The 16,162-nt window shown below is 36.1% G+C and overlaps 2 protein-coding genes across 4 annotated transcripts in view; one reads left to right on the forward strand and one right to left on the reverse strand.

Moving 5' to 3' along the window:
* Positions 1–415: 415 nt before the first annotated feature.
* Positions 416–2,009, reverse strand: LOC138944900 (DNA ligase 1). Its single transcript, XM_070315967.1, has 2 exons — positions 1,826–2,009; positions 416–1,446 (listed from the first exon to the last, which is right to left on the reverse strand). Exons 1-2 carry the CDS (start codon positions 2,007–2,009, stop codon positions 416–418), a joined length of 1,215 nt encoding a protein of 404 aa, XP_070172068.1.
* Positions 2,010–4,274: 2,265 nt separating this feature from the next.
* Positions 4,275–16,162, forward strand: part of Kuz (zinc-dependent metalloprotease kuz) — a 111,683-nt gene continuing 99,795 nt past the window's right edge. For all 3 annotated transcript variants that reach the window (XM_070316015.1, XM_070316016.1, XM_070316017.1), the window contains exon 1: positions 4,275–5,406. In XM_070316015.1, coding sequence (XP_070172116.1) covers positions 5,337–5,406 — 70 coding nt within the window. In that variant the 5' untranslated portion in view covers positions 4,275–5,336. The remainder of the gene's footprint in view (positions 5,407–16,162) is intronic.

Genomic DNA, 16,162 nt, shown 5'->3' on the forward strand with positions numbered 1-16,162 from the left:
TTAAAAATAAACAAGATCTACGTCATGAATTATCAAATGCTCCCTTAAAAATATGAAGTATTATCGAAGAGTTGTCTATATAATACATGACTAGCTCTCTCTCTCTCTCTCTCTCTCTTCTCTCTTTCATTCCATAAATTATACCTTACCGTGTAAGTTCTTATAATTTTATCAATAAAGTAAATAAATAAATACTTTATTTTTAAATCTTCTATGAGAGGATAGAGAGAAGGTCGGATAAAAATGGAATTCTCGATAATGCTACATAATTACAGATTTTGATAAAATCACGAGAATCTTGAATATTTGAATATAAAATAATAGAAAGAGTTGAAAGATAATGATGAGTATAATTATTTCTTCCCCATCGAATAATTAAACGTCACAATTAATAAATTCTGATATATTCCACGTATCAAATATTCTTGTCCCTGCAACATTTTTCGTTTCTCGGCTCGCGTTTCTCCGCGTTATCGTCGCGTCTAACGGCCGTTGGTTTATCAGTCTCGCAGGCGTGCCGTCCCGCCGGGCACTTCGTCCGCGTCAACCCCAAGAACACGTTGAACTTCTTGCGCTTTTTCGACTTCGGCTCCGTTTCTCTGCGTCGCGCCACGCTCGTACCGGGACAGAGCGTGCTGGTCTCGCGCGTCCTCGCTTTGACGGACGACTGCATAGTGCGCACCAGCAGTATCGGGCTGCAGCTCTTATCGAGCGTCTGGGGTGTCTCCGCGTGAAATTTATGAGCCGAAACTTGGACAGATTTGTCGGACTGCTCCGGTTTGGAGCTGGCGGTTGCGATCGCCAGTGTGTTCTGGGCGCACAAATAACAGCAACTCTTCGCGAAGTCGGTGAGCGGTAAAGGCGGTTTTCCGGGGACATCATCCTCGGGGACTTCTAGATCCTCGTCGTGCGTTACCAAATGCGTGTCTACGATAAAATGCGGCATTCGCTCTTCCCACCTACGTCTTTCCCTCCTCTCCCTCTTTTCCTTTTCCTTCCTCTCCTTTCTCCTCTCCTCCCTGATTTTCTCATAGACATCCTTATCGGCAAGTTCCACCGCTTCATCCTGTTTACGACCTCTCTTGGATTTCCTCGGGGCACTCCGGCGGCTTATCGGTTCTCGGTGCAGAGTGCCTGATACACCGATGATCGCTACGTCGTCTGGTTTTTCGCACTTGCTTCGCTCCTTCATTCGCTTAAGAAATCGTCTCGTCGGCTCTTCCAGAATGCGTTCGGAATATTCTTTCTTCCTACGGCACAATTTCACGCACCATAGATGCTTAATGCAGGATGATCGACACCTATGAGGCAAATCGAGATCAGATGTGTCGACACTTTTATGTTTCTGCTCCCTTTGCTCGGGGTCTTTCGAGATCTCCCGATTTTCCACTGTGTCATTGACACGCCGTTCGCGATAAGCGGCGTTGTGCCGATCTAACGGTGCCGCTGTTAATTAATAATTATGATTAATCCTGATCAGATAGCGATAAAGGACTGCGTAAATGATAATAATCATGAATAGAAATCATTTTATTACAAGTAAAAATAGCAGTTACACCGCGAGAGAGAGAATTCTCAATAATTTAATTATATTTAAATTAATTTCTGCTCTCTCGTTAAACCTATTATTCTCATTTCTTTTGACGTATTATTATTATATCGTTTTTGATATATTACCCACTCGGATTTATTTTAACTTTTTAACGAAACAAAAAAACGAACGATATCCGCAATACGGAAAATTGAAAACGGAAACGAAATGTAAAAGCGGAAATGGAGTTATTTTTCAGGTTGATTCACAAAGAGCTGCATGTACATTGCTTACTGCCAGATTTATATGTTGAGGAATGGGCAGCATTTTGCAATAAATGCCCTTCGTATTCCGTTTGTGCATTTTTCCTGCCAGATATTTGTTCCTTAGGATGTCGTAATGGATGATCAGTATATCGAGCGACGTCTGCGGATCGATCTGCTGTTACGGATTCATCCGAATTCACAGTCGGACGCATTTTTATCTGATCCGATTTTCTTAGGTTCCATTCGTTAAAAGTTAATTATCAGCGAAATTATATTCAATTAAATATGTAGCATCGATAATGTAGATTAAATTATTCCACATTTGCATCGAATAATTTATTCCATGAGAGCTTTTAGTTTTCTGAGAGAGAAAGGATAATATGAATAATATGCAGTTTTATTATTTTAAACGATTAATTTAATTTTTAAACATAATTAAGAAAAGTTACTTTTTATAGGTTAACGTGATGTACTCTTGAATAAAAAATGAGCGAATGGGATGATATTAATAAGTAATATTTGATATGATTTCATTCCATATACTACATTTTTACTCATCTCTGATAAAAAATGAAATCGATACGATCTCTTTATTTTGCCATATCGAAATATCTCATCCATTAGTGAAATTTTGCCTTTTAACCAAAACTGTCAGCGTCCAGCGCCTTCCTTCATTATTAAAAACTACCGCGAGATAGAAGATATTTTCAACATCAAAGAAAGATAAATCTTAATTTATCAATAAAATAGTTGTCATATTTTATTACGAGATTTTATACTAAATTTTGATTCGTATATAGTATTTTTATTTTCTATGTTAAAAATGGTTTTGTTTTTTTTTTATATTTAACTCTTAAATTGTGTAACATGCCAACTCTATTACATATATATTATACCACTTAAAATGATTTTATGTATCTACGTGTATAAATTATATCTTATTATTTATTAATTAAAGATATATGTGTGTATTTATTGATAAAATTGTTTATAAATGTTTATATTAAATGTAATAAAGAAGGAAAAAAAAAGAAGAATATGATAATAATATGTATGATATTAGACAGTTATATTGGTTTATTTTATGACGTATATGATTTTGTGTATATATCATTAAAAATGTTGAAATGAAAAAGAATAAATGGCGCGCGCGAAACCCGCGCTTTGCGTTGTTGTTTTTGTTTAATTCTCTAGAACTTTTGTTTTGGTACTTTATGTTAAAAAACGTCTACTTTCCCTGATTCCTTTCTAAAAAAGGCATGAAACCTCGAACTCGAATATGTCGAAGCGTTGAGGCCTCTTTTCCGCGATGCTAATTGCCTGTCTCGCTTGTGCGCTGCGACTTGCTTCATTCGTGTTATTTGCAACTGTCAAATTATGCGAATTTTGACAGTTTGACAATTTGTGAAAGAAAAATATAAATTTAAGAAAGAAAAGTTAAAATAGTTGAAAAATGTTGATAAATAAAAGCGCGCGCCTGTTGTTCTAATGAATTAAAAAAATAAGATTAAGTCGCTACAATTGTTGCGGCAATTTAATTTAATTTATAATTTTGTTTATTGCAGTTTATTGTTTATTACACAATTTTTTGATATATCAAAAATGGAAATAATTAACACATTAAACATTTTGTAAAAATACATTTTTAATTATTATACCTACACTGCACGAAATTATCATCAAAAGAACTGAAGAGACTAACAGTATTTTCATAAAACATTTCTGAGATTTTTACAACTATATTTATTTGTCATATAAAAACAGTACGCATTTCAATATAATATAATTTTTTTAAATTCTGAAATGTTAATATTTTCACGAGATATCTCAAAAAACTTGAATATATTGTAATATGCAACTTGCGACATACATCTGCATGTGTATGCGAGATTATATTTTCTCTTATCATATTTGTCAGATTATAACACTATTTATCTTTTTTTAATACACACACGCATCATATGTTGCTTTAATGGAATTTATCATTTCAAGTTTGAAAAATGTATCAAATGTATCGTATGTGTGTGTAATACGAATTAGCATTTTGCATTTTAAAAGTAAAGCAAGAGATAATGCCACGCACGTAATAAAAAAATACTGTATTTAATAAAAGCAGTGGAGATATATCTTGTAATCGCATTGTATTTACATTTAATCGCTATTTCAGAAGCTATTGTAATCTTCGATGTTTGTGTATTAGAAGAGAGAATTCTGGAACATCAATTTATAAAATATGTTATTAAAAAAATTGCGGGACATAACATATTCTTGTATACAAATATACAAACAGTGGATATCGTTCGAGTAAATCGAACGCTGTTGCGCATAATGTAGCGACGCGATGCGCGTCAATGTCGCGTGACGTCATCGTTATATGGCACGATGGAGGTCGCGTCGAGCGGTACGTGTCGCCATCTGACGGTATCATTTCTCGGGCGCCCGGAGACAGTGAGGCAGTTCGCATCGCGCACGCACGTCGTAAGGTACGTAGGTGAGTAGATAGGGAAGTGCAGGATCTCGGCGGTGGCAGGACTGGTGTATCGGTGGCGAACGGTGGGGTAATACGCGCGTTCACGCATCCGCTCCTCAGTTTGTGTGTGCGCGCGTGTTTTGTTGTCGCTGCGATGCGTCTGTTAAATATCGAGTGGCCGTTATCGTCGTCGTCGTCGCCGTCGCCGTCGTCGTCGTCGTCGTCGTCGTCGCGGTCGTCGTCGTCGTCGCCGTCGTCGTCGTCGTCGCCGTCGCCGTCGTCGTCGCCGTCGTCGTTGTCGCGCTGCGCGTGAAGGAACAAACAACGGCCGTCAGCTGTTTGCGTGCGAGGACGAATTCACGAATTGTCATCGACGCGGAACGAAGCGCCGTGAAAGCGAGCAGTGAAGGAACGAACGAGCAAACGAGCTCCAGCCAGCTGAAGTTAGTCGCGAGACGACTAGGGGCGGAACAAGTTGGTAGTGCGCGTGTGTGTTAATCGGCGGTGGTCTTGCGAGTGTCCGCGTGCTAGCGTGATCTCGACGGGGAAAATGACGGCGTAAACCTCGTCGTGCTCCGGAAACGACGGAGACAGAAAGAAAGAGAACGAGAAAAGAGGAGGAGGAGGAGGGAGAAAGAGAGAGAGAGAGAGAGATAGAAGAGACGCGCGCCGCGTTTATATTCATCCGTGGCGGCCGTCGTGTCGAGCGCGGCAGCCGATCGTCCGTATCCTCCGTCGTCCACGTCGATTACGCATCGTCGTCGAGCGGTTCGCGTTGTTCGTCATCATCGTCCCTCCCGTCGTGCGATCGAGACATCGTGCGCGGTGGTGTGTGCAGTGTTGCTGGAAGGCAAGGAAAAAAAATAAAAGTGTAAAGGGAAAATAGTGCGAAGGATTATAACGCGCTTCCTCACGTCGTTCCCTCGTCGATCCTGTTGCTAGCGCCACGTCGCGTCACGTCGTTTGTTTTGTATTTACCTTGTTCGCGGATACTCGCGAAGGTGGTGCCGATCGACGCCAGGTAGCCAGCGCGGCGTATCCTGACTGCAGCGAGGGATATAGTGTTACGATGATCAGTGACACGTGCGGATACGTTCTCTTCCTGCTGCTGCTGTTGCTGGTTCCCTACATCGAGAGCGGTGAGTCTCAAAAATACTCTTCATTTCCGACAATGCGAAGCGTCCTTTGCGTTTCGCGATAGGACGCGCGACTTGCGTGCGTGTGTATGTATGCGTGTGTGTGTATACGATGCGTAGTTGCGTGCGTACGTTCGTGTGAATACTTTCCATGTGTGCGACGTTCTTCTTTGCGCGTATGCGTCTCTCTCGTGAATCATCCTTTCACGAAGAGCCCGCTTGTCGCGTGTTTGAACGCGCCTCTCGAAAACGGTCGAGCGAGATAGTGGCCGCGAATATGCGCGCCAAGAGAAATCGTATTACGCAATACATATGTTTTGCGCAAAATCTCGCGCGGTTGGAAATTTAGTTTCTTCCAAACATACATAGGAGAAAAATATTCAATTCGTTGTTTAGTTCCGATTTTAATACTATACGTGAGACACTATACATTATTACTGCACTCCTATTCACTTCCTTTGTTTGAAAATTGCTTTCGTGAGAAACTTTTCGTCGCACAGGAATTTGCAGAATTTGCAGAATCCAAAATGAATTTTTAATCAATAATATTGCCTCTCTATGATACAAAAAATTATGTACAATATATTGTTTTATTGATTAACTATATAATAAATAATCGAATTTATAATTATTTCGGGAAATATTTGTTTTATCTTTTTTTTCCCCCGTATTATAATAGAAATTATTATATCTACGCGAATGTATGTACTTTCTTTTATTAAATGTAAATAAAAAGAGTAAACATTGATAAAGAACGATATATCCAAGGCAATATAAAATTTTTCTTTTGTACCACTTGTAACACATACATATATACACACATACATATTTTTGATTTATATGCGAACATACAATATATGGGATCTATAAAAGTAACTACTTGCAAATTTGCAATGGCACGATTACAAAGTCGATTCAATAAATCACACAGAAAATACGAAGATATACAAAATTGTAAAAAAATATATAGAAAATATACGTAAAAAAAAAAAAAAAGATAAAAACAGTTTCTACAGCGTACGATTCAGAACTAAACTCGCGTCTGCGTTATATTAAATTATTATAATAACATTATGTAAATTAATCAATTTCTGTTTTTGGAGTCAATATACGCACACCGTTTTTATCTTGTTCAAACTCTTCGACACAAAGATGATAAATCTGTTTCGCGGTATAATAATATCGATATCATACGCATACAATTTATTAAAGGGACAAAAATGTGTTTTCTCAGATGTCAAATATTATCATATCGATCGTTTATCTTTCTCTCTCTTCGCGCTTTTCGTTGCAATATATTCCAGCTAAAAAAAAAAAAAAAAAAAAACCCGGTCTTTCCTTTGATCGTATTGCGTACTCTATTAGGAGGAAATACGATGCATTGCGTCATCATTTTCCGGAACTCCGAGCTGCATAGGAAATGCTGCCGAATATAATCCTAAAACGAGTCACAGACGAAAAAAATGAATCATTCCGGTAACCAAATAATTTTCCGCAAATAAACCGTAGTTCCTCGTATAGTCCCGTACTTCAATAGATTTATAATATATATATTTCTATGGATCATCCGAGACATTGTTAGGTTTTAACTAGGGTTGCACGAGATACCAAGACTAATTTTCGTCTTGTCTTGAAATTCAAGACAAGATTTTAAATTAATTATCAAGACAATACCAAAACAAATTATCAAGATCCTTGATCTTGTCAAGAAGTCTTGGTTTTAAAAAAAAGTTATCTAATTGTTGTTCCCGATCTTTGAACGGAGATTTTAATTAATATGGCGTGAGAAACAAAAAAACCTTATTTATTGTTAGTAAATAAAAACATTTATAAATATAAAAACTTTAAAAAAATTTAAATTTAAAGAGCCTGCGCATATCATTATCATTACACACTTTGATGTGACATAAAAATAGAGCAAATTAATTACTTTATATTACTTAATTTATAAAGTTTAATTTCAATACTTACGTTTAAAAATATATCTATCGTTTTTTGTTTTTCTGACAATATTTTATTTTTCATTGCTTTTAAATCCAAATAAATCTTCATATGCTTTTTCATGATCTTTCTCCAAATGTTTTTTTTTTAATCCAATAGTGTTACTATTTTTCATTTTTATTTCTTTAGTTACATTTTCTTCTTGACATAATAAACGTACGTCGATTTTTTCATTGTTTTTTGTTTCATACTTAAAATATGTTTTCTGCGTGCATTGTTTAACTGCACTTACTTTCGAATTTTCATTATCACTTTCGGAAATGTTTGCATGTTCAACAGAAGAACTTGATTTAGTTTTTAGACTGCGTCTGCACAATCGAGATACGAGCATACGCGGTAAAGAACAAACGAAAATCATGCTCGGCGCTTCGGATAACAGAAGAAATCAGATATATTTATTATTTTCTGTTTTTTATCGAGCTGAGAAACAATTTAGTGTTAAATAAAAACTGTTAATAAAAATAAAGACAAGACAAGATAAAAGATCTTTGATACAAAAATCCTCTCAAGACCAAGACAAGATTAAAATTTTCGAGACCAATACAATATTTTTGCGAATATTGTCTTGTCTTGGGTCTCGTGCAACCCTAGTTTTAACCTTTGAAACTCGTTATAATTTTCATGACAGTTCATTGTTTCATTTAGAATTAATATGATTCTTTATATAGCGTATTGTCTTTAGATAAAAATTTAATCAAACATAATGAACGATGGTTTGATTTTGAAATATTTTAGGCAACTTTAAAAGGCGAAAAACTAATTTTGAATTATAAAATATCACTGTGATAACATTTATTTTGAATAGGCACTCGATTTTTTTTTTGTGTTTAAATGCGAATAAAGAGAGTTTTAATTCTTTACGATCCTGTATCAAACTGTAGGCAAAGAGGCAGAATTTTACAATACATAAATGTAAAATGTGAAGTAGCGAAAATAATTCGGACCGTCATGTGCCATGCTGGGCGAGAATAGTTGCAAGACGATTGCGAAAGTTTTCTTTCCCTCTCGTACGAGCATCGCACGAGATGTGATGTGAATGGCCCTCGACGGAAGTCGTAATCAGCGAATCACCGCCGCGTAGGACGATAAATTATACGTCGATGTGTTCGCGCGCGCCTCATCGTACATATTTACGATAATGGGGAAGAGTAAAGAAAACTCTTGTATTCGCACGAGATTTCCACCGAGACTATAATATCACGCCGAATATTTGTGAATCGTGAATGCGTGTGTGAAAAACATCGTCGTCTCTTTACTACACAGTTTTGTCGCATTCCCTAAACCAGACGATCATCCGGAGGTGTGTAAGAATCTCGCATGCACGAGGCACTCGTATTTCAAAGGATCTCGCATGTGCCGGGACTCTCTTGGTTGAGCGTGCCGAGGTTCTCGCGTTCGCGAAGGACTTCGCGTGTGCCGAGGATTCAGCATTTGTAAAGACCTCGCTCGCATATGGGAGCCTTCGCGTGTGTAAGCAGCTTTTATATACAAACGGGGCTTTACGACGATAAGAGCGCGCGCACCCGCGCGAATACGCTTCCCGCTCGTTCGAAAAACGGGGGGGCATCGCCGATACGAATACACACGACGTATATATACGGTGTAATATATCATACTACAACGCGCGATATTTCTTCCGGAGATGGAAGCGAGACGTTGTCGCGCGCGCGACTCCTTTCTTATCGACTTTAATTATCATCGATTTCCCTCCCCCTCCCCCCTTCCACTTCGCTGCCTCTCGCATCTCGAAATTTCGCCATGCGAAACGCGAGTTCGTCGCTTCACGGAAAATCGTCGGGCTCTCCGGTTAATGAAAATCTCGCAGGGAAATAGAAGAGAAAAGGCACTTCGCGCGATAAGTTCTCGCTCGAAATCCTTACTTTGTGAGACAAATAGAGGAGGTGGAAGGGAAAAAAGAGAGAGAGAGAGAGAGAGAGAGAGAGAGGGAGAGAGAAAAATTGCTGGTTGGAGCAAAAAACCGCTTTGGGACGTTGCATTGTGTCCGGAATATGAAGATGGAGTTAGGACGGATGACCGAGTCATTTCATTGTCCCGCGAGTAGCGTATCTCTCAAGGACAAAAGGTCGGGTTTTCTTTTGCGGACTTTTCAATTCCTCGGTGAACCACATCCTCTCGTCCCCTCGTCTCTGGCAAACTTACTTCGCGAGATATCTTCAAGCGGGGCACGTTACTGCCATCTTCATCTCGTAAGGTTATACCGCGGCAAGAGATACTTGACGCTCCCGTCCATTCGAATAACGTAACCCAGAAGTCGAGGGACGACGCCTTTTTCACGCGATGGGAATTATAATCTCCTTCCCGTAATTACGCGCGAGAACGAGACTCGTTCGCAGACGCGAGAGAACTTGGTCGAACGAACTTGGCTCGTGGAATTAATTCGCGTCGTTGGTTGCGAGTCGGTTAAATCTCTCACCGCCGTCGCCGCCTCTCGAAGATCGAGCTTAGTTTAGTCCCAGTTTCTGATTTCTAACGTAATCAAGCCGATATTACGCCCATGGTCGCCGTAACCACACGCCGTATTTGGGACTTCCATTATTCCACGCCGTGTTACGAAATGGATCTGGAGTTTCACCCAGGCAACGTTTTGCGTTTCGAGGTCTGCTCTGTTTATTAGCAAGTGTTTCAGATCTTACTGTGTATGTATTAGACTTGATAATCGTGATTTCTCGCGAGAACAATGTTTCGGTACATTTTATGTCTCGGAACAAAGAGTCCTGCCTTTCTCCCTCCCTCCCTCTTTCTTCTTCTCTCTTTTTTTCAAAAATTTACGTCATTAACCATCTATACGCTATGTACATACTTTAGCAATTACGTCACAAGATATTTACATCCAAGCAAGGAATGAGTAAGGAGAGTAATGAATTCGCTTGTTCTTGAAAGTAGAATGCGATCGGTTGCGTCACACGTTGAATTTTGATATTAAATTCTGACGCCTCTTTTCTTTTTATCGACGAGAGTCTTTTATTTTTATTTTGTATTTTAGTTAGTTTATTTAGTTTATTTTATTTTGTATTTTTGTATTTTATTTTGTATTTTATTTAGATTGTTTTGTATTTTATATATTTATTTATTTGTGATAATATATAATTTGCAAATAAAAATTGACAGTTTTTACAAGTTGATCACTTAATAATTGAAGCATATAAACTATAATTATTCTTACAAACTTTTATATTAAAAATAATTACAATCAGATTTAGCAAAATCTCAATAGATTTTTAACCATCTCTGTTATCGCATAACCATTATTGTATTAATATTTTACACCTTTTAATCCCTATTGCATTGCTCGGATAGACGATTCTGTTTAATTAAGAGATTAAAATAGCCCTAAAATAGCACATCTCTTGAGAGAAAGCTTTTATTGAAGCCATGCTTGCTTAATGCTAGAAGGCGCTTACCTTGTAAGTACGATATTTAGCGAGATGAATTTTCGCGGGAATTCAGGAGGGGAAGGACGGATCGCGGCTGAACGGGGGTTCCTCGAGGAATTCGAAATTCCGGGAGATCAGGGGGGGGAGGGGGGATCTTACCCTCGGGGTTATTCCGTATTCAGTGATATAGATGGTCGCCGCAAAACTTCCCACTCGGCATTCCTGGCACAACCGCGCTATTCGACTTCGCTCGAAGGAGTAGAAGGGTTTACTCATCGTAGTACCTAGTAACCGTAGTAATACGTGTGAGAGTATTCGCGATACTTGGTTGTGCCGTACCTTATGGTCGCGCTTGACCTTTTCCAGATTTCGAGTTTGCATATTGTGTTCGCGCGGCGCGCAAATCTCATCCTCGGCATTTTCCAGAGAAACGAATCGACAGTCGTGCTTTTAGAGATATAATAATGTATCGTTTTACCCTTATTTATTTGTTAAAATATGAAAAAGAAGATGATGAAAATATTATAATAGGATTGTGTGATTATGAATTTATTATAATCCCTGCACACCTGATTTTGATTTATTACGTGGAGTATTATCTATTTCTTTTCTTTTTCTGCTAAATTTTGCGATGTAAAAATAGATTTATAACAGTTTTAATTCAATAAGCGACTGTTTTGTTACAGATCTAACAAAAAAGTTCTATAACGCGTGTGTCGGAAATAATCCCAAAAAAAAAATGTTTTAATACGGAATAAAAATATAGAAGTTACTTTTGCATCTTAAAATAGAATCCGGAAGATAATTTAAGAATTAAGTAGAGTTTGAGTTCTTTCAAACATTTTTCGTTGGAAAATTGCACGTTCATCCAATAACAGAGACTAGAATAGAATGAAAGTAGCAATATAATATATTTTTAGAAGAATATATTTTTTAGAGATTTATTTTTCCTTTTCTTCAAAGTTGTTTTTTTAGTAAATTTTTAAAATAGTTCACAACCACCGCAAAAATATATCAGAGTTAAGAAAGACTTGAATGTTGAATATAATTATAAAATCAAATTTTAAAATCAAATTATTTACAGGAATATGTGTGTGGGTATGTGCGTATCGTAAATATGTTAATTTAATAAATAATATATTTTCATTAAATGTTATTTGATATTTCACGTTAAATTTTTTCGAATTTGCTATTATATACGTTTGTGTTATGTACACACACACACACACACACACACATATATATATATTTTGTATATATGTATTCGTTCTTTACCCTTTCAGTCCTGAATCGAGCGATTTCGTTTCGACCATCCGCTACGCGACGAGAGATAAGAATAGAATTGCAGGAAATACCGAAGTCTAGGTTGACGAGGTTTCGTTGTCGCGGTGATGCACGATCGAGAGCCATCGGGGAGTCGTGGATCGCGCCGAAGAGGATGAATTGGGAGGGTTTCTGGAAACAAGCCAAATGCCTACTTCGGCTCGATTCAACCGAGGCGACACGCGAAACTCGGTCTCCGTTTAATCAACAGCTGATTTATGCCCCGTTAGAATGGGCGTCGTCTAAACTTTTGAGTAAACACGCGCCGCGTAACTATTCTCCCCGTCTCGTGTGTTCTAATCTAGAGTTTGCTGAATGATGAAAAATATATTTTTTAATTTCTTAATTTTGATTGTGAGCATTCTCTCTCTCTTTTTAACAAAATTATGAAGAAACTTAGCTATTTATCCATCCATTTATTATTTTTCAATTAAGACGGAATAAACCAAGAATATCTCTACATATTCCAATTACATTTACTGCATCGTATTATTATTAAAATAAATTGTATATTATTATAATTATTGTATATTATTATTATTATTATTAATTATATACTATATAAATCGCGTTGAGCTTAAAAGATTGCTACAAATTCCTTTCCAAGCTTTATTTATATATTATCGCCCCAGTAAAACTTCATTCTCGTTTCTGCATTTGAATGGTAATTATCAGAGCTTCGTGCTCGTGTCGATAATAAACTTGAATCGATTGCGGGAGGGTTGTGAGGGGGGGGGGGTAGAGGAGGGGGAGTAAGTTTAATTAATCAAGGCACGTTTATACAGCTCGTGTTTACGCAACGCCTCATGCACGTTAATCACCTTGCAAACTTCATCATTCATGGTCGTGAGAAATATGCTGGATCATTCGGTACACGCGAGTCTTGCTACACTTTTCCTCACGCACGCTTAAACGTCCGCGCGACTACTCTCAGTATGACGATATAATCGTAGATAAGTGCTTTGCATTGCATTTGTTATACACGCAATGTAGAAGCGAGCCGGTTTTTCAAGCGAGACGTAGAGAGGAAGATTAAAAATCTTCATATCATCTCGCTCGCTCGTATCGAAGCTGCTATAAATACATATAAGTATACGAGATGTAAATACATAGAGATGTTTTCGAAAGAAAACTTTCGATTTTATAAACGCGCGTAAAAATATTATAACTTCGGGATACCTCTGTATTATTAAGAATAGAGATCTATAAATATGTGGCCTTTTTATAACATAATTATATTTATAGTGATTTCAAAAAAAAAAAAAAAAAAAAAAAAAAAAAAAAAAAAAAAAAAAACCGATGAAAACAATATGAATAAGGATCCTAACAATATTTATGAAGACACAGATATTAAATGATAAAGTGTTGATTTATAAAGTTAGGATACTTTGTCAATTTAACAAATGCTGATAACATTTTTAATTATCGGTATTGTATTGAATTTGTTATTGACAATGAAATAATTATCATTTCTTTGAGCTGAATATCCAATATCTAATTTTGAAAAAAGAAAGAAGAAAAAAAAGAACACCCATGTTAGTCTAAACACGAATCAGCACTTTTATTTATATTGATTATATCGTCGTGATATATCTTCACTTCTGGTCGGATATACGTTTAAGTTTATTCACTTATCCTCCGCTAATCAAATAATAGTTCTTTTATCGCATCAGTCGCCATTATTGTTGAATATCACATACACGCTATTGTTTAGCTCTTTTGTATTCGCAATTTGTCAACTGAATTATTTTTTAATATTTTATTTAATAGTAAAAGAGGTTAAAAGGGTTTTTAGTGCAACAAGTGAATATAAATCTTACCTTATCATTAAGAATTAGAATAATTACTTAAATAGATTTAAATATATAATGATTAACACAATAATACTTTATTTAAAAATATTTTAGTAGTATATTTTATTAGTAATGTTATTAAATATTTTTGTAATTATTTATTTAAATTATTTTAAAAGAGATTTTGCGAGATTTTTACATAAAAAATTAATTTTGATTAATATCAAAATTTTTCCATAATTTAAATTTTTCTTTATTCTTTGACTGTTTGAGCTTATTTTTGTCAAAATATATCCTTGATATCATTGCGTAGATTGTTTACCAAGAATTAAATGAACAGGAAATTTCATATTAAATGCTATCATACATTTGCGTTCATTCCGTTTCATTGCATAAAATAAGCAACGATATCGCGCATGGCCTACAAGTCGCTTATTTTACATGAAAATTAATCGTATCGGTCTATAGGCCAATAAATTATAACGCGCGATACGCGTAATGTTATAATTATATCGATGTTCTTGGAATTCTGCTTTACTGTGAAGAACGAAGTTGTTATCCTTAGTCTACATTTTGCTTACGCCGGCTCAGCGAGATAATACGATGTCATGATAATTCTGATGATTCATCTCAGTTGCAATATTATCACGATAATTTCAGTCATAGGTTGTTGTGAATCTAATTTCTCATTGATATTACTCAATTTCCGCGTTTTATTACAATTGTAATCGTCTTCGGAGAACGCGTTTTTTACTATGTCGTATTTTTTACAGTTTTATTGTTGCACAAAGCATATGGAATTGTTCGAACATGTGTATTTGAAATCATGAATCAATATAAAACTGAAGCAAAATTTTCACTTATCGAGGATATGTATATATAAATCTGTTCAAAAAGATTTGAGTGACGTTACAACATATTCAATGCTACGTGGATTTCTTTTGATTTAAAAAAATCAAGAATTTAATTACAATATTTATTTGTCAAATATATAAATTTAAATTTATATTGCAATCGTAATATAAATTTAATTTTCTGCACAAATATACATATATATGATTACACATACGTATTATTTTATCTTCTGGTGCAGTTTTATAAGCAAAGATCATACGTGAATTTTTGTGAATATAATTTTAATATTTTTACGATGACTTTATTTTAATATAATATAAGTACAGCAGATATATTTTTCTCAGAAATTTTCTCAAAATTAATTTAACAAAAGTAGCGTATTTAGTTTTTACATGAAAATTATATATTTCTAAAAATTAAATTTGATTATTGTACATCCTTTGAGCGTTAAATAGACGCGCTAAAAATGTACATTGATAATTATTACACTTTGATGTAATACATTTTGATTGGTAAAAATAGACGCTATTGTAAAATTGATTTAATTAATATCAAAGTCACAAAGCTCTTCCGACACCAAATTTTCGCTTTCAGAAATATCTCGTTTCTAAAGCTTGTTACATCGTCCCTCCGACTCTTATTAGATGGAACGATACTGTCAGCTTCGACAATTCGCATTAGCAATTCTAAGATCGCTCGAACTCACCTCGGTTTCTCGTTTTGTTGATCTGGATACTCTTTCCTTACAAAGATTTCTCACGTTTTATTCGTTTATAACGGCCATCGCCGAAAGGTTTAATGGTCCGTGGATAATACTTAAAAGTTTCGTGCGCCTTCGTAGGCTATCTGGCCGATGTAAATTTCGTCTATCTCATAATCGAAATCCGCGTCGGCGCTCTGTCTTCTGCGATGAGGATCCTTTGTTCTCGACTTAAATCCCCGGATGTAACGGAGAACCCTCCCATCTACGGAACTCGTCCCACAAGAAAACGGATCCTCGAGAAGAAGGTTACCGACACTTTATGTACCTAAGTCTCCACGGTATTCCACGCGAAGGGACTGAATCGTTAGAAGATAAAGATTACTGTGTCTTATCCCCAAAGATTTTACAGGATATGTTCGATCACTCGTAAATTTTGCCACATTCGTTCCTTTGCAGAGAGCTTCTTTGATTCTTCTTTTAGGATTGATATTAATTGATCGCGTTGATGACAAATATGAAACCTTGCGACAAAATGTATATATAATTACTAATAATTTAAATATTATAGAATAGCATAGAATTTTCGTAAAGTGGTTTTGTCGCGTGCTTTAATTTGTTATTAATTGATTTTAGTTAATTACATATGGATTAGATACGCATTCTTTAATATTACTTTATATATATGTTTA

This window comes from Polyergus mexicanus, unplaced genomic scaffold, assembly GCF_030449975.1.
Source record: "Polyergus mexicanus isolate NDT 795.1 unplaced genomic scaffold, iyPolMexi1.0 SCAF_3, whole genome shotgun sequence".
In the NCBI taxonomy this organism is placed as follows: domain Eukaryota; kingdom Metazoa; phylum Arthropoda; class Insecta; order Hymenoptera; family Formicidae; genus Polyergus; species Polyergus mexicanus.